This window comes from Typopeltis vanoorti, chromosome 26 (genome assembly GCF_054136105.1).
Source record: "Typopeltis vanoorti isolate ZY-2024b chromosome 26, IOZ_Tvanoo_1.0, whole genome shotgun sequence".
Taxonomy (NCBI): Eukaryota; Metazoa; Arthropoda; class Arachnida; order Uropygi; family Thelyphonidae; genus Typopeltis; species Typopeltis vanoorti.
This window is the reverse complement of record NC_143574.1, coordinates 6,123,997-6,145,882: the sequence shown is the minus strand read 5'-3', so window position 1 is coordinate 6,145,882 and position 21,886 is coordinate 6,123,997. Positions and strand designations below refer to the sequence as shown.

General features: G+C 37.4%; 1 protein-coding gene across 1 annotated transcript in view; it reads left to right on the top strand.

The window, feature by feature from the left end:
- LOC150092286 (acid-sensing ion channel 1B-like) overlaps positions 1-21,886 on the top strand; it is a 103,212-nt gene that overhangs the window by 28,093 nt on the left and 53,233 nt on the right. Inside the window, exons 4-6 of the mRNA XM_090414837.1 lie at positions 2,811-2,941; positions 6,370-6,547; positions 18,961-19,032. Coding sequence (XP_090270963.1) covers positions 2,811-2,941; positions 6,370-6,547; positions 18,961-19,032 — 381 coding nt within the window. The remainder of the gene's footprint in view (positions 1-2,810; positions 2,942-6,369; positions 6,548-18,960; positions 19,033-21,886) is intronic.

Genomic DNA, 21,886 nt, shown 5'->3' with positions numbered 1-21,886 from the left:
TCTTAAGAGCTGTGTATTTTTACATTATGAGAAAATATCAAGAATAGTGAGGGATCTTGCTCCACCTTTGCAACGAGTTGCCCTGGTGTGGCACTTACGCTTGGATCCGCCGACAGTTCGTCGGCATGAAACGTTCAGATCGTAGTATTCGATCTTAGTTTCGCTTACTGGCTGAAAAACAATAAGGGATTTTTATCCCCTTTAACTTATCAACCTCGCCAGAAACAAATAGCCGTTTGGCTTTTCATCTATTTTAAAAAATATTTACCTAACGTTTTTGATGGATTTTTTCTAACACAAAGAAAAAAAAACATACTTTGGAAAAAGGCAATTGATTACCTGTAGCCAATATTAACTCCCCGTTCCTCCCTGTTTTCTGGGTACAAGATGATTACAGTATTGATTTTCCGATCTAGTAATAACACAAACTGTTATATCACGTTACTAGACATTATAATCTTGTTGACCTTCACTTAGGATATAATGAAGTTTCATTGTGGTCCAATGCAGATGTTTGAAGATGGAAGTTATTAGAAGTAGCAACACCATACAACTGCAGCTTCTGCAAATTTCATTCATTTATTCATTTTTTTAGTTTTCAAGTAAACGCAATGAAAAATGAATTATATAGCATAATAAATGCATTCAGTCTTTTATGTATTTCAGGCCTGTATGAATTTAAACATAAATCACAAAGTCAAAATACGTTGCTAAATATCACAGTTCTATACCAATCAGTGTAGGACACAAACGGCCCCAAATAATGAGGTAGGGCCCCAGACTCCGCTTCAGGCTCCGCCTACCTTGGGGGAAAAGTGTGAGTACGGACTTGGAGGCCACTGTGTATTTCGGTAACCCGAAACCCCGAATCGCAAGGATCATGAGTTCTTTTTTGCAGCTGCAAAATATTTATATGACACACAAAGATGCACCTGCTATCAAAATATTAAACGTTATTTCCAGCCTTATGATGAATACTTCCATGACTTCCGCGTCGTCTTCTCATTTTAAAAGATCAGAAGAACAAAACAAGAGTAAATAGGAATAAAATTAGAGCACATTTTGTAACCACAATATCTTACAGTTAGAAAGACCAGGATTCCAACCTGTTTAGATAGCAAAGAATCTTTGTAATGGTTTTTCATCCGAATTTGAACTATTCTGTGTAATGCAGAAGTGGCAAAGGCTTTCATCTCCTGCAGAACAGGCAAGATAAAATGCTCTCTCAGGCGTCGTGACAGAGGTGTTGTAAAAACAGCAACTACACTCTTTGTCGGTCTAGTGATGAGCTGATGATGAATTGCTGTAATTTATTGCCAATATCGTTCGTAAATTCTGGACTATATATACATATAATCATAAAATCAGCTCAAGCTTTTTTTATTCCTTATAGGGTGAGGCCTTTTAACCCCATCTGTGCTTTTGGATACTGAGTGGGCAGTTCAATTTCCATTGGTAGGCAATCAGATATAGTTGGTCCAAGACTAATTATGAACGGCAACCGATGAAGAGACTGATAATAAAAAACGTTCTGCCATCTCTTGCTACCTAACCCTAGTAGGATGTATGACTGTCTGAAATAATGTAACTTCTACCGTCGATTTTTTTTTTTTAGTTCACGGGACAAAAAATTCGAGTTTCCGGGAAAACACTCACTTGCCTATTCAGAGATCAACTAACTCGGGAAGCAGTCGAAGAAAGGTTTAAAAAAAGTTCCTCTAGTCGGCGACTAGACTTAATCTTAAGTCTATCTTCGGGCTGCCAAGCACAGAACTATTGATGGGCATGGGCCAGCTATCTTTGATTGACTACGGGCGGAGATTAAACTGCCACTCAGTCTCCAAACATCTCCAAAAGTCCAAAAAGTCTTCATCATCAGCTCACCATCAGTGGCGCTACCCACTAGATCCACAAAAGACTAGTTGGTGGTCTTTATTTTCGCAACACCTTCCAAAGTTTACTAAGCAGTATTACATACTTCCCATCTTCAAGAAAAGCAGGTTAGTTAGTTATGCTAGGACGCGATTCCTTTTTGTGTTTGTGTGCTCATTAATATCCAACTTCAGAAAGGACAAAGTGAAATAAACGACTAGTTATATTAAATGTTAGAAACCTGAGAGAGAGAGAGAGAGGGAAAGAGAGAGAGAGAGAGAGAGAGAGAGAGTATGTGTCATGACTGTTTTGTAGTTGGAGTTACAAATATAGGCTTTATTATTATTATATAATGGAGTTCAGATAAATTAAAACATAATCTGTAGATGAAAAATTTTTATTTTTAACTGCCAGTTTGGTGTAAACAATAAATCATTGCCAGTGCCACGGTATTGCATCTAAATCAAAGTTATGATTAGAAAATCACTCTTGTGCTCCTTTTTATGGCTTAATTTCACCAGTTTTATAAGTTGTCATGTCAGTGAACATCTTCGGCCAAAAATGTCAATAAACTGGGATGATTCCATTTGAACGAATTGCTATTTCATAAAAAATAATAACGCCTCTCCCCTCAGCTTCACACAGACTTGAAACTTGCTACGTCTAATGAATATTTATAACACTGCATTGAGTTCCATTTCCATAAATGAAAGTGAAATGAGAGAAAAATTTGCTGTGCACATTGCTGATTTCTTTACCATTGAAATGGTAACTTATTACAAAGTAATTCACATTTTTTATTTCGACTATTATTTCAGTCAATAAGAGATTGTTTAAAGCGGAAGTAATATGAAATATTAATAATTAAACAATAAATATTGTATATCCAAAAATAAATTTCAATAATTTTTTTTCACCGTTTCGTTTTTCATTTGCAGGAAACGGTATCGAGGAGAAAGGATTTACACTCATATTTCACGATCCGCAATCTGTTGGAGCTGGATGGATGCAGAAGGATGTTTTAGCACCTCCGGGATTCCATTTAAAATTGGATGTAGCTTTAAACGTGGTACTTTTTGGGCTAATTTCAATAGTTCTCAATTTTTAATATTAATGTGTGTAAATTGGTATTTGGGTGAGTGAATACTTAAGGCAAATATGCTGAATATGTTTTAAGGCTAGATTCGCTGGCCATATGCAAATGAATTGAACTTCCAGGAGAACATCAATGCAGTGTTACTCTGTTTATAGGAATTTTCCACTCCATATCAGAATGCAAACATGTTAATGAAATCAGAGATGGGAGGGGATGAGATATTATAGACGATGCTTTACATGAGGCTAGATGAGTGAGCTAGATTGTTTTAATTTATGGAGACAGAGAGCCTCTGTAGCTCAGTTGGTTTCAATGGTACCTTTTGGTTGGATAGATCTGGGTTCGAATCCTGTCTACACCCTCTGTCCAAAAAGAAACCAAACGTTTCGAAAATAGAAGAAACTAGTGGCGCCACCACCTGCTGTATCTTTTTTTTTTTTGTAGAAAGCGGCAATCTTCATTAGTGTTGTGTCAACTGTATGACATTTGTTTCATTAGAAGCCGAGTTATAGTGCCAAGAGTGACAGTGTGTTTGGACGAACGGTCGGAAAATGAGTTTCAAACAGAGAGCTGCGATTGAATTTTGTGTTAAACTTGGTAAACGTTTTACCGAAACGCATCAAATGCTTCATAAAGCATACGGTGATGAATGCTTATCCCGTACTCAAGTTTACGAGTGGTTCAAGCGATTTCAAAGTGGTCGTGAGACGCTTGAGGACGACGAAAAGCCGAGCCGTCAAAAAACTGGACTGAACGAAGTTAACATTCAAAAACTGGGTGATTTCTTCAAAGAAAACCCGAAATCGTCCGTGAGATTGATTGAAGATGAATTGGGGATTTCAAAATCAACTGTGCACAACATTTTGACCGAGAATTTGGACCTTCGTATATTGAATTCGAGATTTGTTTCCCACAAGTTGATCGACGACCAAAAAATGTATCGAATTGAACACTGCAAGGACCTCATTGAAAACGCTCGAAACGATCGTTACTGGTGACGAAATGGTGTTTGAGTATCAGCCCGAAACAAAGCGCGAGTGCTGAGTGGAGACTACCAAAAGAGGGGAAAAAAGTCGCTTGGAGAAGTCAAAAGTAAAGACAATGCTGATTTGTTTCTATGATTCGAAGGGCATTATCCACAAAGAATTCGTTCCGCCTGGCCAGACTGTCAATGGTGAGTTTTATCTCGAAGTTTTGAAGCGATTGATAGCGATAATTTGGCGTGTACGGCATGAATATCGTGACGACCGACCGTTCGTCAAAACACACTGTCACTCTTGGCACTATAATTCAGCTTCTAATGAAACAAATGTCATAAACAGTTGACACAACACTAATGAAGGTTGCCGCTTTCCATAACAAAAAGATACAACAGGTGGCGCCACTAGTTTCTTCTATTTTCGAAAAGTTCGGTTTCTTTTTGGACCTAGGGTGTAGAAGGGGGAAGTACTTTATTGTGAATTTTCGGATTGAAGATGAATTAGCCGGTCTCAGTATGGATATAGTAAGCTTTTGGCATCCAACAAACCAGCTTTTTTCATCCCGCAATCTGATAAACTGATCAGGAGAAACACACGAATTTACATACAAAAGTTTATTTATATAAAGCATAGAGCTAACTACCTTTTCCTAGAATTATGATTACGAAATCCAAGAATATTTGAAAGTTTGAGCGATTATGTGCCTCTTAAAACCACTGATGATGATAATTATTGAGGTTGGGAAGTGCTTTGTAGCATGTTGATTCAATAAAAATAGCCTCTCAGACCTATAGCGACTTCTACGGTATGTAATACTGATATCTTATTCCATTTAATCCTATGTGTATGTGTAGGAGGATCCAGAGCATGATCTGCCATTTTAGACTTGCTACACAGATGACTGCAGATGTAATTTCTATATTCTTCGATGCCGATGTTAACTGATCTTCCAGACTCTACAAAGTATGCTAAACTGCAGGCACACGGAACTTTATACACTCTAGCATGTGCAACAGGATGAAGTTTGTTGTTAGGAGAATGGATGAAAAATGCCAAGCTGAATAATTTGAAAGTAGCATGGAAATCGCATTTGCACACATTTTCTCTCAAACATTAGTTCTCTTTTCTAATATATTCTGAATATAAGGGATAGGAATAGGTTTTGCTGTGGTGTTGTGTGTTGCTTTCAGGCTAGGATTATAGGCATTAGCTAAAAAGTGTTGTATATGTATCATTAGTTCAGTTTCAAGGGCTGTATCATTTGAACAAATAGCCCTGGCTCGGTGTGTAAGGGTTTTGAGGTTGCCATATTGTTGGGATGGGTTGGGGTGGGACAGCTTCTGTAAATATCCTCTGTATGTATACTTTTCTATAAATGGAAAAGGTTATTGAGCCATTAGATAGTCGTGCCACTAGTTTGTCTAGAGACAGGAGACATTCTTTGTTATTTTGTTTGCAGAGAAACTGTAACTATATCATACTGCTTTATCAAAAAAACCATAAATCATAAATTACCTTCGTCTGTTTTCCTAAAGATTACTTTATCCTCTTGCACATCCTGGAGTGTGTAAAGTTCCGTGTCCAGTGTAGCCTACTTTGGACAGACTGGTAGATCAGTTAACATCCATCCTGAAGAACACAAAAATTACATCCTCAGTCATCTGAACTGGCAGACCATGCCCTGGTCGTGCCTTCACATAAAATTAGATGGAAGACGATCCTTGCCAAAAATCTGGGACAAAATAGCTTGACTTGTCTAAACTTTATGGTTATACAACCCACAGAGGACACCGCATTAGGAGACTGGTCCAATTACAGTTTCAATTTGAATTGCAATGATTTAGTTGAGTACTGCTTGCAGGGCTGGATTTATGAATAAGATGGATAAGCTACAGATTAGATCTAGTAAATGAGTGTCTTAAAAGTTATGGCTTATGAGCCATAGCATCCTTAAATATGGTGTTGGCTGTGTGCTCTTCACAGTTATAATTTATGCTCTGGAGATGCTGGGTAGAAACCTACCAAAATATTAATAAGTTCAATAAATTAATTACATTTTTTCTACTCTTTCCAATGTTGTTTACACTTTGAAATGCTATTATGAATAACCAACACCTAAGCCTTTTAATATATGTACTTACCTTCTTTATGCATGCCAACAGCTAATTCTCTGTTCTCATTTGTTTCAGCTTTCGGAGTCGAGATTGATAATCTGTAAACCTTTCCTCTTTTTTTGAAACCAAACCAAACTAAATATGAAATGGTTTTTCAAGCAATTTCAGACTTTCAGTGAGAGTGGTGTCTCACATTGGAGGATAAAAAATAATTTTCCACCTAAAATTTTCATTATATTCTTGCTCCATTATGATATAATATAAAATGCATGCTTATGTTCGTAATTTTGTTTCTTTATTTAAATAGAAGGACCATTCGGAAAAATACAATCATCTATTTGGACTGATTGATGGGTGTCCAAAATGGCCACCAAGCAGCATGCTCATAAATTTTAAGTATACACTTGAAAACTGCCAGGCATACTGTTCCAGCAAGATTTTTCTTGAAGTATGTAACTGTAGACAGTTAATAAATGATTATGAAGGTGAGCAGCTCTCTTTTTATTTTCCTGTTTAAACTTTAGCATACTTATAACAATTCCAGATGTTGTGCCAACTCTGATATTAGAACATATTCTCGTTTATTATTAATCTAGTATAGAAGTTCCCAAACTTTCTCAGTTTACAGCGCTCTTAGTGTCTGTAATTTTTTTCACTGCACCCGTAAGTCAAAAGAAATACCTAACAGTTTCGTTTATTAAGTAGTTAGGTCCAAACTACTTAATAAGTAAGTTTGTTTTAGTAGCCGTCTAAGAAAATAATACACATCAATTGCAGTTTGGGAACTACTATTCTAGTACATTTTGCCATGGACAATGAATCCTGGGAGAACCGTACAGAGTGTTATCTAATAATAATAATAATGTGCCATTTCTCTTGAATTTACGCATGAATGATGACCGTAGCGATATGTGGGCTGCAGCAAGGTAAGTTAATTTTATAATTGTGTGTGACGATATTGTTTAATTTTTATATCGAGTGTTGTTTTGTGATTGGAAGGAGGTCTTCGGTTAAATTTTTAAAGATTATGATTTTAAATTCTCTGTTTCTTGTTTCGTGCCCTGGAACAAAATGGTGGCGAAATGGAGATCATTGCGTAGGTCGGGTGAGAGAAAAGTAAAGTGTAATAGTAAATGTCGTGGATTTTTTGAGAATGGTACTGGGTCGCGAGTGTAATTTGTATGCTTGAGGAAATGTTGCAAATGTTAATATGGATAGATTGCAAAAAGAGATGATCGCGAGTAGGTATGCAGGAAGTGTAATATGCTGATGGTTCACGAGATTGTTCGAATCAGAGTAGGGAACATGATGTCTTAAGTAAAGCGTATGTCGTGCACAACTGTAAGACAGACAGTTAATAAATGATTATGAAGGCGAGCAGCTCTTTTTATTTTCCTGTTTAAAATTTAGTATACCTGTTATAATAATTCCAGATGTAGTGCCGATTCTGATATTAGAACATATTCTCTTTTATTATTAGTCAAGAGTAGTATAGAGGTTTCCAAACTTTTTCGAGCTGACGGCGAAGAAAAAATAAATGCGATTGATGGTAAAATAGCGAGAGTGAATGGTAGAAAGTGATGCAAGAGTTGAAAGCAGATACCAGACGTTTATTAGAGACGTGTGTTAGACTGTATGTTTTGAATAACGGCACATGTAAGATAAAACTGAAGAGTATTACTCATATATTTTGCTCAGTATGTCATGAGTTTCATTCAGGGAGAAGGCAGTTGAATTAGCTACAGCATTTAAATTATAAACACAAGATCGAGCTATACAACATGATGAGTATAATATCGTATCTCAATCGTAGCTGTATACAAATAGGAGGAAACAATATTCTGTTCAGAGAAGTATAGATGTATACTTCTATATAGATGTATAGTTTTAAAAAATTATAAACAATTAACAGCAATCATTTCCCAAAGTTAGAGTTAGGCACACCCCTGATGGATTATAAGACAAAAATATAAGAAATCTCCAATTGCCATTTTGTTTTTATTACAAGAGAAACATTAATGCAAAACGATTATATAATAATATTAATTAAATGTTTGCTCTACGGCTATCTTACAAAAACCTGTTTATAAGCTCTTCTAAATTTAAATTATAAGCTATGGCTCCCTCTTTCGATATAGTTGCTAAACTAACCAATCTTTCTTGGTCATTGCTGTCCGCAAATAATTTTTAATCAGTTTAAGCTTTGAAAAACTTCTTTCCCCACTTGCTACCCTAACAATTCCTGTTGAATGTAGCGAAGGCGCCTACCGCAATATGGCCACGTGAGTCAGGTTGCCTCTATGCTACACTCTGTTGACTGTACTGGGCATACAGTCTGTCCGATTATGATTAGGACGGTAGGGTAGAGCTTGGTTCCAGTGAAATGTGTCTAGTGTCGATATCTGTATTAATAAAGAAAGAGCCATACGGTTCCTTTTCGGAGTCGTAAATTACATAGAAATAGTGTATATTAAAGATCCAACATTATTTCAAAGTAGAATGTTTGTAAAAACTATAAAAGTTTCGTAAAAGTGACCGAGAGCTTACAAGAATATACTAGGTTTGCACTACTTAAAAGAACACGACCGCTGCCCAAGAGTCGGCATATTCACCGTTTATTAGTGTGTTTGTTAGGCCAGTTAAACCTTATCAAATGCACAAACACTAATAAACGGACGCCTGGGCAGCGGTCGTGTTCTTTTAATTAGTGCAAGCCTAGTATATTCTCGTAAGCTCTCTGGTCGCTTTTACGAAACTTATATAGTTTTTACAAACATTCTACTTTGAAATAATATTGGATCTTTAATATACACTATTTCTATGTATCTGTCTTAAAATTCAATTATCCCACAAGTTAAAAATATGAAAATGAATTAAAGTTGTTAAACATATGCTTGTATGTCGCTAGCAAGACATTTTTAAATGTTATATCTTATCTTTCGCTACTGAAGTCTTGCTTAGATATAAAGTAAATTTATTTAGATATTAAAGCGTAATAGCGGTTTGGTATCAGCTGTCAGTTTTACGATGTTAGTGCAGTCTGTATGTAAACAAACGTTGTTTACAAAATGTTATCAATAACAAAAGAATCGAAAGTAACCACTGTAATTCACATTGAATGAACAATTAAATGAACTTACCTCAGCACATGAAAGATTGTGAAATGAAGAACTGTTATAATTTCTGGTCGTTTCGTTTTGAAATGATAATTAAATAAACTTTTTTGCTCCGTGAAAAAAGAACTTCGTTGTTTCAAGTCCAACGCTGCGAAGCAGTAATGGCGCACGCGATTGTGGGCATTTTCGTGGAAGTAAAAAGAACATTATCGAACATTGCTAAGAGTTCAGCTGTCCGTAGAGTAGGAAAGGACCACAGCAGAAGAAAATTGTGGAGTTTCTGTGTATTCAGTATATGAAGATTGGACAAAAATTAGAAGAAAAGTTAGAAATAGAAGACAGAGAGGATATCCTTGTATAAACAGATAAGTGTGAAGTTTACTATGGTCATTAATCCATATAGGATTTATTTCAGGTTAAGGCCAGGTCATGTCGACCTGGTTGGCGGAATGGTTAGCCGCTCTCCAGGCAAAAGACTGTGGGTTGCCGTGGGCATGGATGTGTTTGTGATTGTCTGTGAAAATACTAGTGGTGGTGGAGGACGGTAGATGGCGTTGGTGTAGATAATGGTAGTTTCCGTTCGTTTAGTTGGTGCAGGCAGAGAGTTGTATAGTCGGTACCCTCTCTCGATAAGTTTGACTCCCTGGAGGTGTCACGTATAATAATAAAGTTGAAAGGAAGTTTATTGCTCTTCAGTTCATATAGAAATGGACACACACACTAAAATTTTTTTATTTAGGATTCTCAGTCTGATAAGTGATTTCTAACAATTTAAATGGTTTAGTTATTTCTTCAGAAGCTTTCATGTAGAAGGAAAAGTTGTTCAGAAGTATTAAAACTGTTGATAAGGCTTTACGAAGAATGTTCACTTGCACATAGAAAGTTAATTCATTCCCAAATAATAAGGTTTTTAGTAGTTTATCCAGTGGAGCTTGCTGTTAGTTTCATATAGCAAAGTTACAGAAATGTCTTGGATGAAGACAAGATATGCAAGACAAGATTTCAGACTTCAGTGTTCTGTGCTTTTAGGATGCAAGAAGAATTTGTCTTATGTTGCTGTCTTGTAGAGAGCCTTTTTGTTTTGTGTTAATCTTTCTCCTGGGTGAACTGAAGAAGGAATAAAAGTTCTGTTGCATAGTTCCAGGAGTTTTGTCTGCATAGGATAATTACTGTTTGTCTATTGGATTGATTGAAAAGAAGTTGTGTAGTTATAGTGTTTTTCTTGTTGTGAATTGAGGAATACACTGACACTTGCATAGTTGTTTTGTAGCTTAAAGATTTTTTGTTTTAGTTATGACAGGTTTGAAGACTCAATCTCTTAATGGGTTATTAAGGTTATTTAAGAAGTTAAGTTACTTATGAGATATTCTGGGATACTAACCTGTGTGCAAACTGGATTTGGAGTTATGTTTGGTGTTTTGTTTTATTTTGATTTAAGAGTTTTAAGCACTCATAGTGTGTGAGAGAAGTAAATAAAAATATATACACTCCTACCCCCTCCCCACACACGTACACACACATATATATATATATATATATATATATATATATATATATATATATATACACACATATATACACAGTCTGTCCGATTAAGATTAGGTTGATGGCGTAGGGCTTTACACAATTAAAAAAAAAAAATAGTCAATCAAATTTGTGCTACTGTAGTGCAGCATTTTGGGTTTGGTTCCAGTGAACTGTGTGTAGTGTCAATGGCATAAGAAGCAACCTGAGCCTTCTGATTTGATATCTTATATAATCTTGATGTTCTTGGATTCTAATCGTACAGAATGGCCACTTTGTAGCAAAGACTATAAGAACAGGGTATTTGATAAACACCAGGTAAGGATATAGGTGATAATAACTTTGATATGTGGTAATAAAGACAACTTCCAGGCTGGTTTGATATACAAATTTATATCTGTGAAAGTCCTTGCATATTTGTACATATGTACCTTTAAGGTACAATTATATGGGGATTCTATTATAAGAGGTGTAGTAAATTAGATGATGCACCAAGTTTGTTTTCCAGGGAGGTGGAATGAGTAGAGTGATAGATAGGTGTTGGATATGAGGAGTAAGTGAGCAATAGAGTTTGTAGTGGTAGTAACAAATGAATTGATTGGAAACAAGGAGAATGTAATATCAGGAGGCTGTTGTGAACAATTATTATTATTATTATTCAGGCCTCCATGGAGTCAAGAGACTCATCATGGGAGGTCCTTCCTAGGAAACACAAAGTCTGTCATACCACTCCTTGAACTAATTGCCCCTTCTTTCTCTCACTACTCTATCAGGCAATGCATTCCATGGTTCAACCACCCTCCATGCAAAGAAACTACTCCTCACCCTCTTGCTCACAGCTTCCTGTCGTAACTTCCGGGGATGGGTCCCCCCTTGTCATCAGTCCTTCCCGCTGTTCCACAAAGTGAAAGAACTCCCCAGAGTTAACCCTGTAACTGCTTCTCAACAGTTTAAAAGTCTCAATCACATCACCTCTCCTATCCACGAAACTCTGCAGTCCACATTCCCTCAGCCGATACTCATAACTAACATTGTACAGTCCTGAAACCATCTTTGTTATTTGCCTCTGTACCCTTTTCACAGTTAATTTATCCCCTTCAAATCCTGGGGACCAGAATTGATTACAATAGTTTAAGTGTGGTCTGATCAGGGTCTTATACAATGGAATGATAACTCTTTTATTTCTGCAGGTCAGTGTCTTTCTCAGTATTGCAGCAATCCTCTGTGTTACCTTCACCAACTTTGCAATATGCTCCCTGAATTTCAGTTTTCTATCATTCATCACCCCAGATTTCTTGTCTCCCCTATTTCCTCCAGTACAGCTCTTCCAATCGAGTATGCAGCCTACCATTGATGTATTCCAAACTTCAAGACTACATTTTGCTGCATTAAACAGACACCCATTCATTTGCCCATCTGTCTAGTTTATTCAAATCCTCTTGCAGGGCTGTCACATTTGCACTATTACAAATAACCCTTCCCAGCTTTACATCATGTACAAACAACTGAATATCCCCTTACAGTCATTGACAATGTCATTGATATATATTGACAATGTCATTGATATAAAGGTTAAACAATACAGGTCCCAGTATTGAGCCCTGTGGAACCCCACTTGTAATGTTCTGCCTCCTAAATATTGCCCCACCATACACAACTCTCTGATACCTATCAGACAGCCACTCCTGAATCCAATTGACTAACTTGACATCTAAACCCATGTGCTGCAACTTAAATATCAGCTTATCATGTGGCACTCTGTCAAATGCCTTTGCAAGATACAAAAACATGACAGTATATGCCTTTCCCTCATCAACTGCTCTTGTGACTATATTATAAAAGGCAATCATATTACTAAAGCAAGAGCACCCCTTAACAAATCAATGTTGATTCTCACGGATAACATTACCCTCATCTGCCCAACACTGTATATGGTCCTCGTGTGTAGAGGCTTAAGTGCTGTGAGGACATGTTGGAGGCTTAATGGAATGTATACAGCACTCAGAAAGGATTAACATAGGTTTAATACTTTCTATATTTCATCCTAGTCACTAGGACATCTTCGGGGAAAATAAACCTGTGTTAATCCTTTCTGAGTGCTGTATACATTCCATTAAGCCTTCAACATGACTGTATATATGGTCCCTTACTAATTTCTCTGAGACCTTAACAACTACTGACGAAACACAAACTGGCTTATAATTAGACAATTCTGGTCTGCTACCACCCTGCAAATGGCAAATGCAATGGCACTATTTTACTTTCCTTCCATTTTGTGTGTCATCAGTAGTTGTTAAGATCTTGGAGAAAGTAGTGAGGGATCGTATACAACATTGGGCAGATGAGGGTAATGTTATCTGTGAGAGTCAACATGGATTTGTGAAAGGGCGCTCTTGTTTTAGCAATAAGCTAACCTTTTATAATAAAGTTACAAGAACATTAGATGAGGGAAAGGCATATACTGCAATTTTCTTAGACTTATCAAAGGCATTTGACAGGGTGCCACATGATAACCTGATATTTAGGATTTTTGGTGTTTTTTGTGTGTGTGTTTTTCCTTACAAAAATTGGTTTTATAGTATATTAGAACGATTTTCGTGTTATTAGAGTATTTTGTGTGTTTTTATAACATATTTTATTGGGGCTGTCGCCGCTAGAGGAATTCGTAGTGTGTAGTGTTTGTGAAAGCTCCGGATAAGATAAGTATTATTTTCAGTTATCGTTGATAAATTTATTTAATATTGCGTAGTTTTGTTTGCCTTGCGTCTCTTAGTGCATCTTTTTGTGTGTTTTTGGTGTGTTATAATTTGATAAAATACGTTGCAAGTAAGTATGGCTCCAGTACGAAGGAAAATGGCGGCCAGTAATGATGATGGTTCGCCATCTTTATCAAAGAACGGTAGTATAAAAGAAATGATTCAGTGTACTAGCTGCGAAATGTACGCTTTGCGGAGTGCAGTTAGATGATAATAAAGGAGTGAATGTGTGTTGTAGAAAATGTAGGGAGAATGAGAAATTGAAGAGTATTTCAGATCGTGAGTGTGATATTTTTGTCAAACTTCAGAATGAAGAAAATAGAGATATGGGAAGAAATGGCAAGGTTGTACCAGAGAATTGTGAGAGTGTGAATGATAGTATTAATGGTTTTACTGAGAATAAAAAAGATGAGATAGACGCAATGAGTGAGATCACGTTGTTGAATGGTGCGATACAAAGGGCAAAACAGCAGCTAGAGCGTATGAGCAAAAGTCGACTGAATGAACCAGCCAATAATAAAAAGTATGACAGGAAAAATATACGTATGCGTGTGAACATGAACAAAATGAAGGATATAGAGTACTGTATGGAGACTCGTTAGTACGAGGTGTAATAGTAGAGGATTTGACAAAATTGTATCAACCTGGTGCGACCATAAAGGATGTAACTGAGTCTATTAGAGAGCAAAAGGAAAGGGTGAAAGAAATGATTGTTGTGGCAAGTACGAATGATTTGAAAGGAGACAAAATGGAAATGATAGAAGACCTGAATGAATTGTTTGAGGTAGCAAAAGAAAAGAGTGAGAGAGTTAGAATGATTAGTCTTTTGCCACGGTATGAGAGTGAAATGTTTAAAAGGAGGGCCATAATTGCGAATGACTTTATGCGTGGGTTATGTATGACGAGTGGTGTGGAATTTGTGGACGTGTGGAGTGAGTTCGATGGGCGAAAGGATCTATATAAGATGGATGGCTTGCATTTGAATGGTTACGGTGTAAGAAGACTTGAGAAAATGTTGCTGAATGTGGTGGATGTGCAAATTCAGGGAAACTAGATTTATTAAGGGGGGGGGGAGTAGATATACAGTCCTTAGGGAGGCAGTTGAATGTAAGAATGAATATAATATGCCCGAGCAAATAAGGACAACAAATCAGAGTGGGTTAGTTAATATAAGGCATCAAGGTAGGGTTGGGGCTAATGGGGGGGGTCTTAAATTCATGAACACTAATGCTAGGAGTATTAGGAACAAGAAGGAAGAGTTTTTGGCCATGGTTGGCACTTCCAGACCACAGGTTATTGGTATTAGTGAAACATGGCTGACTGTAGATGATATAACTAGTGGGATTGAATGTGATGGGTATAGTGTGTTCAGGAATGACAGAGAGAATAAAATGGGGGGAGGAGTATTGTTGTTGATAGCTGATGAGCTGCAGCCAAGGAGAATAGAAGTTGAATTGCAGGATAGAGAAAAGAGCACATTTGAGGCCATTTGGTGTGAGATTGTGGCTAGCAGAACTAAATATACAATTGGGTGCTGCTGTAGAACAGGTGATGGAATAGATGGTGGAGATAGTATGCATAAGCAAATAGAAGAAATGAGTGGAAGGAGGGTGATTATTATGGGAGATTTCAACTATGGTCGCATTGATTGGAGTGAGGAGAGGACACACGGGAGGAAGGAATTGGATTTTATGCGGTTATTAAGGGATAACTATCTGCTGACAGCATGTAATAGAAAATACTAGGGGTCAGAGAGTGCTTGATCTAGTAATTACATCTGAGGATTTGGCTGTAACAAATATGACCACATTGCCACCAATCGGTGAGAGTGATCATAGGGTCTTGACTTGGGAGCTGGCTAAAGGTGTAGAATTTTCAATTAAGACAGGGTACATGTGGAATTATCGGGCTGGAAAGTATGACAAGCTTAGGAGTTTGATTGGTTCAGTGCCATGGCATGTACAACTGCAAGGACTAGAAGTCGATAGTGCATGGGAGGTAGTTAAGAAGTGTTTGCACGAAGCAATGGCTGATTGTATACCTAGAGTCTGAATAATAAATCAACTAGGGGTTAAATGGATGAATAACACCATTAAGCTTGAGCTGCAAAAAAAGAAACAACTATGGAGGGAATTTAAGGAGAAAGGTGACCTTCAGGCACACGAACGGTATAAAGCGCAGGCCAGAAGGGTAACGAGTGTGGTAAGAAGAGCAAAAAAGGATTACGAAAGAACATTGGCCATGCAGGCTAAAGAGAATCCTAAACAGTTTTTTTAGATATGTAGCAAGTAAAAGAAAAAATGTACATGGCAGAATGATTTTAAAGAATGCTGATGGTAGGGAGGTAACTGAATCAGTTGATATAGTTGAGTTACTGAGTGAGCACTTTGCAAGAATATATCATCCAGGTGGTGACATTGCAGAAACGAATGTACCAGTAGATTATACGAGAATTGTGGTGAATGAAGTGGAGGTGAGTAGTCTATTGCATAACCTCAATGTCAATACATCTGTGGGATTGGATGGTATACCAGCTCGTGTTGTACGAGAAGCAGCTAAAGAATTGTCAGTACCCTTGACTATTTTGTTTAATTTGAGTCTCGGGTCTGGGTTAGTCCTGAGGGGGTGGAAAGAGGGGAAAATAGTTCCACTGCATAAAGGTGTTTCCAAGACTGCTGTTGTAAATTACTGCCCGATTAGCATATCAGGAATCATTGTCAAGGTCTTAGAGAAATTAGTCAAGAAAAGAATAGAATACAGGATTGGATAGATGAAAATGGGATATTGTATGGGGGACAACATGGTTTTGTGAAGGGTAGATCATGCCTCAGTAACTTGCTCACGTTTTATAACGCAGTGATGGCTGAACTGGATAGGGGTAATGGGTTTACAGTAATACTACTGGACCTTGCCATGGCTTTTGATAGATACCACATAGAACCCTAATCAGTAAACTGGAGCAGATGGGGATAGATATAGGGTTGGCGAGATGGATAGGAGGGTGGTTGAAGGAGAGATACCAGAGAATGGTTTATTCAGGAGTGTAGTCTAAAAGACGGCTTGTGACTAGTGGAGTGCCACAGGGCTCTGTTCTTGGACCACTGCTTTTCAATTTGTTCATCAATGATATAGGAAAGGATTTGAGAGGAAGTGTTCACTTGTTTGCTGATGATGCAAAATTGGGTAGAGCAATTATGAGTGCACAGGATGTCAAAATTTTACAGGATGATTTGGATAGTTTGGAGGACTGGGCTAGGAAAAATGGATGTCAATTTAATGTGCCAAAGTGTAAGGTTATGCACTTTGGGGTGAAAAGAATAGCAGCAGTATATCGCATTGGTGGAACCTTACTCCAGGAGATTGATGAGGCCAGGGATTTGGGAGTGTTGGTGGATAGGGAATTGAAGTTTAGGGGGCACATTGCAAAAGTGACTAAAACAGCTCACCAAATCACTTGGCTTCTGAAAAATACTTTAACATGCAGAGACAAACAAGTTGTTGTTCCTCTGTATCGAGCCTTGATAAGACCCCATCTGGACTACTGTGCCCAGTTATGGGCACCAGGGTTTCTTCGTGATGGGGAGGAAGTGGAGAGGATCCAGAGATGAGTGACCAAGCTGATAGCAGGTCTGTGGAATGAACCTTATGAGAATAGGTTGAAGATTTGTGCGTTGCAGAAATTTGTCGATAGATGAAGGAGGGATGATATGATTGAGACATTCAAATTACTGAAGGGTTTCTATAAGATTGATCCAGAAGATATTTTCGAAAATATGACTGGTGGTGGGAGGACTAGGGGCCATGAATGGAAGCTGGGCAAGAGCCTGGTTGACAAGGGTGTTAGAGCTAGGTTTTTTACTTGGAGAGTAGTGAATGAGTAGAATAAGCTTACAGAGTCTGTTGTGGGTGCTACGACCGTGAATGAGTTCAAGGCAAGGTATGATAGATACTGTGTGAATGTCGAATAGTTGTTCTTGACATGATGTTAGGGCCTCCCTCGATGAGTCTGTCAACTCCTTGGAGTTGCCCAGAACAACAATAATAATAATTTAAGTTGCAGCACATGGGTCTGGATGTCAGATTGGTCAACTGGATTCAGGATTGGCTGTCTGATAGGTATCAGAGTTGTGTATGGTGGAGCAGTTACAAGTGGGGTCCCACAGGGCTCAGTACTAGGACCTATATTGTTTAACCTTTATATCAATGATACCAGTGGATTGCAAGGGGATATTCAGTTGTTTGCGGATGATGCGAAGCTGGGAAGGATTATTAGTAATATGCAGATGTGGTAGCCCTGCAAGAGGATTTGAATAAGCTAGATAGATGGGCAAATAAATGGGGGTATCAGTTTAATGCAGTAAAATGTAAGGCCTTGAGGTTTGGGAAACATCGATGGGATGCTTTATACTCTATGGGAGGAGTTGTACTGGAGGAAGTAGGGGAGACAAGAGATCTGGGGTTGAAGAGTGATAGAAACCTGAAATTTAGGAGACATATTGCAAAGGTGGTGAAGGTAACACAGAGGATTGCTGCAATTATGAGAAGGACACTGACCTACAGAGATAAAAGTGTTATCATTCCGTTGTATAAGTCTCTGATCAGACCACATTTGGACTATTGTTCTTAGATTTGGTCCCCAGGATTTGAAGGGGATAAATTAACTGTGGAAAGGGTACAAAGACGGATGACAAAGATGGTTTCAGGACTGTACAAGCATAGTTATGAGGATTGGCTGAGGGAATGTGGACTGCAGAGTTTGGTGGATAGAAGAAGGAGATGTGACATGATTGAGACTTTTAAACTGTTGAGAGGTAGTTACAGGGGTGACACTGGGTAGTTCTTTCGCTTGGTTGAACAGTGGGAAGGAGTGATGACAAGAGGCCATCCCTGGAAGTTACGAAAGGAAACTGTGAGCAAGAGGGTGAGGTGTGGTTTCTTTGCATGGAGGGTGGTTGAACCGTTGAATGCATTGCCTGATGTAGTGGTGAGAGCGAGAACGTTCAATGAGTTTAAGCTGTGGTATGATAGACTTTGTGTTTCTTAGGGGGGGGACCTCCCCTCGATGAGTCTTGACAGACTTTATGTTCTTAGGAAGGACCTCCCATGATGAGTCTTTTGACTCCACGGAGGCCTGAATAATAATAATAATTGTTACACCTCCAGTTTATGTAGAATTGTTTATTCCTCTAAAGACAATAAAAGATATTTGAAGTAATAATAGCGACAGAAAAAAAAAAAAAAGCTGACACATGAAAATTATCATCATTCAATTATAGGTGCTTTGTGAATGTTTTTAAATTTCCAGAGTTTTTTATATAAGATGATGCTTTTTTTTTTGCCTTTGTGTTTGTTGAGTTTCATATGCCAAACACTGAGTTAGCTTATGGGTTAGACAGTTAATGACACTAGCAATGTCATTAATTTTCCATTCAAATATATGTCATGTGTTATCTTATTGTTCTCAAGGATAGTTTAGTATTTCATTTTTTTTTTTCCCTCTAGTTAGCAACTTATCATATTGTGGTCCAATGGATTTAATAAAGTGTGTTGGACAGACTTATCTAAAAATATCTAGTAAGTAACTTGATATATTTATTGAGCTTGAACAGTTGTTAGAGTTACTATGCAGAGGGAAATTCAAAAGTAATGCCTGTTTGTGCACAGTGCTTGGAGTGAGAGTAGCTTGAAATGTGTCTGGGCTTGTTTTGTTCTTTCATCCCTCTACTGCTGTTCAGTATATCACAGTGTATTTTTGTATTTTTCATGTTATTGCAAACAGTGTATATGAATCTTTAACAAGTTTGTTGAAGTGTTAAAACAACACCAGTAATGTGAATGCTATTGAACTTACCACTGATTACAAAGTTTTTTTTATGGCGAAGAAATTTCATGCGAGTACTGTATGTTGGACATGAAGAATAAGAAATAGTGATGGTGGAGTTGATATTTAATAGCTGATCATGAAGCAGGCTTCAGACACATTAGTACTGAAACTGACATTAGATCAGCACAAAGTCATCCAGACTATTATAGAACTCTGCTGTAATAAAGGGTGAGTATGTTCAACACCTCTTCATATGACTGGTGAAATGAAACAGAAGACTGGAGTTTGTTGCCGATTACTTCAACTTTACCAAAAGGAAAGGTAATGCTTTTCTTCATGGAATCATAACTGGGAAGATTGTTGGATCCATCATAACCATGGAATGAAAATTCAGTCTATGGAAGAACACCACTCTGCTTCACTGGGGACCTAAGAGTTCATACCCCAACTCCTGCAGAAAAGTGTATGTTGATTGTCTTTTGAGACAGCTGTATGAAGGCTTTGAGAAAGTTGAAACAATAAACAGTTTTCATTCCGAGGGATAGCCATTGTGACATGACAACACAAGTCTGTATACAAGTGCATTCACTTCAACAGCTATCAGAGTGATCAAATTTGAGTTGTGGATTCTCTCTGCAGCCTGGACTTGGCTCTTTCAGACTTCTGGCTGGTTACTCCTAAGTTGAAGACACATCTGAAGGGGTATATCTATTTTGAAAATCATGAACAGATCAAAGCAGAGGGGAGAGAAAATGATTTTACTATGATAACTTACAAAACCTTGTTACATTGATGGAGAAAACATACTGAAAGAGAAGGAGATTATGGTGAGAAACATAAATATAAAGGCTTTTAAACTATTTTTTTAAAATAGTTTAAAAATGAAATATGTCAGGGAAATGAAAAAAAAATTTTTTTTTTTTTTTTTTCATTTCCCTGACATCTCTCTTTTGGGAGCAATCACAATGGAGGCATTACTTTTGAAACACTCTGCATGATTTATAAAGAAATGCTATAAAGAGTTTATGGCACTATTTTTTTTCCCTTGGTTATTTTATTAAATTGTAGACAGGTACTGTATGAAGTTGTTTGCAATGAATGTATCAAATGGCCAAAGGCCTCAGACAATTTTCAATGAAAAAAGATTAGCTTATTCCTTTCCTGTTATAGAATGTAAAGCTTTTGTAGTGGAAACTTAAGAGATAAACAGTAATTTCTTCTTCGATGTTGTGACTTCCATATTTAGGTCATACTTTAGAGCATATTATTGTTAGAACACACTTCTATTGGAGTTAAAAAGTCTTACATGGAAAGTTTACCCTTAATTCATTCACTGTCCTTGCAATCACAACACTGGCCAATCACCGAGCATCCTCAAAAATAACAAATTAAAAATTTCTTCTCCTGTTGAAAAATCTTGATATTTATCCATTAAGTTTCTCTCATAACTCATATGTCACAATCATATCCCTTGTTTTCTTTTCCTATTTACCATGCTCCGTAATTCACATCCTCTTAATCTACTTCATAATCTACATTTTGCAATCCTGTAGTTACCTGTTTCTGAATCCTTTCTAAGATTTCCATATCATGAAGAAAACAGTGAGGTAACTAGATCTTCACACTGTAGGTTGTGTAGCCTGATCAAAGTTAAAGAGAACGATCACTTTCTGGTCTCTACATATTACCATCCTCTTTCCTAGAGCAACAATATTTGGGCTTGTCTGAAGACAGTCACCACATTTACAGTGTATTCCTTGAGCACCTTTAATACCATATTCACTACTTCTGAGATCCTTGCCAACTCCACTTTAAGTATCTCCCTCCTGCTCCAGTATAGTGTGCAACTTTCCATTTTTTGTATTTTAAAGTACAGAAACCTGTACTTTAAAAGTGATTGAAAAATCAGATGTGAGGAAACCATCCACCATGATATGCAATGAACAACCAGAGAAGAGGTTTGGCAAACCATTCACAAAAGGTAGGATGGAAAGCATAAAACAGCTTGGAACAGAAGAACTGTGATGCTAGACTTGAGCAGAGGCCTTGAAAATATCAAGAACAACCACAGAGCCAAATTATTTTGTATCCAAAGGTGGGTAAGTTTAGCAAGGAGGTCTGCTGTAGAATGAAAGCACAGAATGCATATTGATGATCACTAATAACCAATGTTCTCTAGGTTGTGAAGAAGCTTTTTGTTGACAACCTTCTCCACTTTTGAGAGTATCAAAGTGAGAACAGTGGGATGATAGTGTAATATGAGGATTTTATCTCTCTTTTTAGGAAGAGACTGATAAAAGCTTGCTTAAATGCTGTTGGGTAGATGCCAGATGAGTAGGATAGCTTGTAAAAGCAATATAGGAAAGGTGTTAGTTCTGGAGCATAAGCTCTTAATATGGCTAGAGGGATAATATCTGGGGGCTAGAGGACTTATTATTATCAAGGCTCTTAAGTATTTTCCTGTTGTCCTTCAGACAGAAGATCACAGGGACATATGGAATATGGTTTGAGGAATAGTAAGGGGAAATTTGCCTTGATCATGTAAACAAGAGTCAGAGATGAAGACTGCTCCCAAGTGAATCTGCCTTATCTTTAGGAAATATT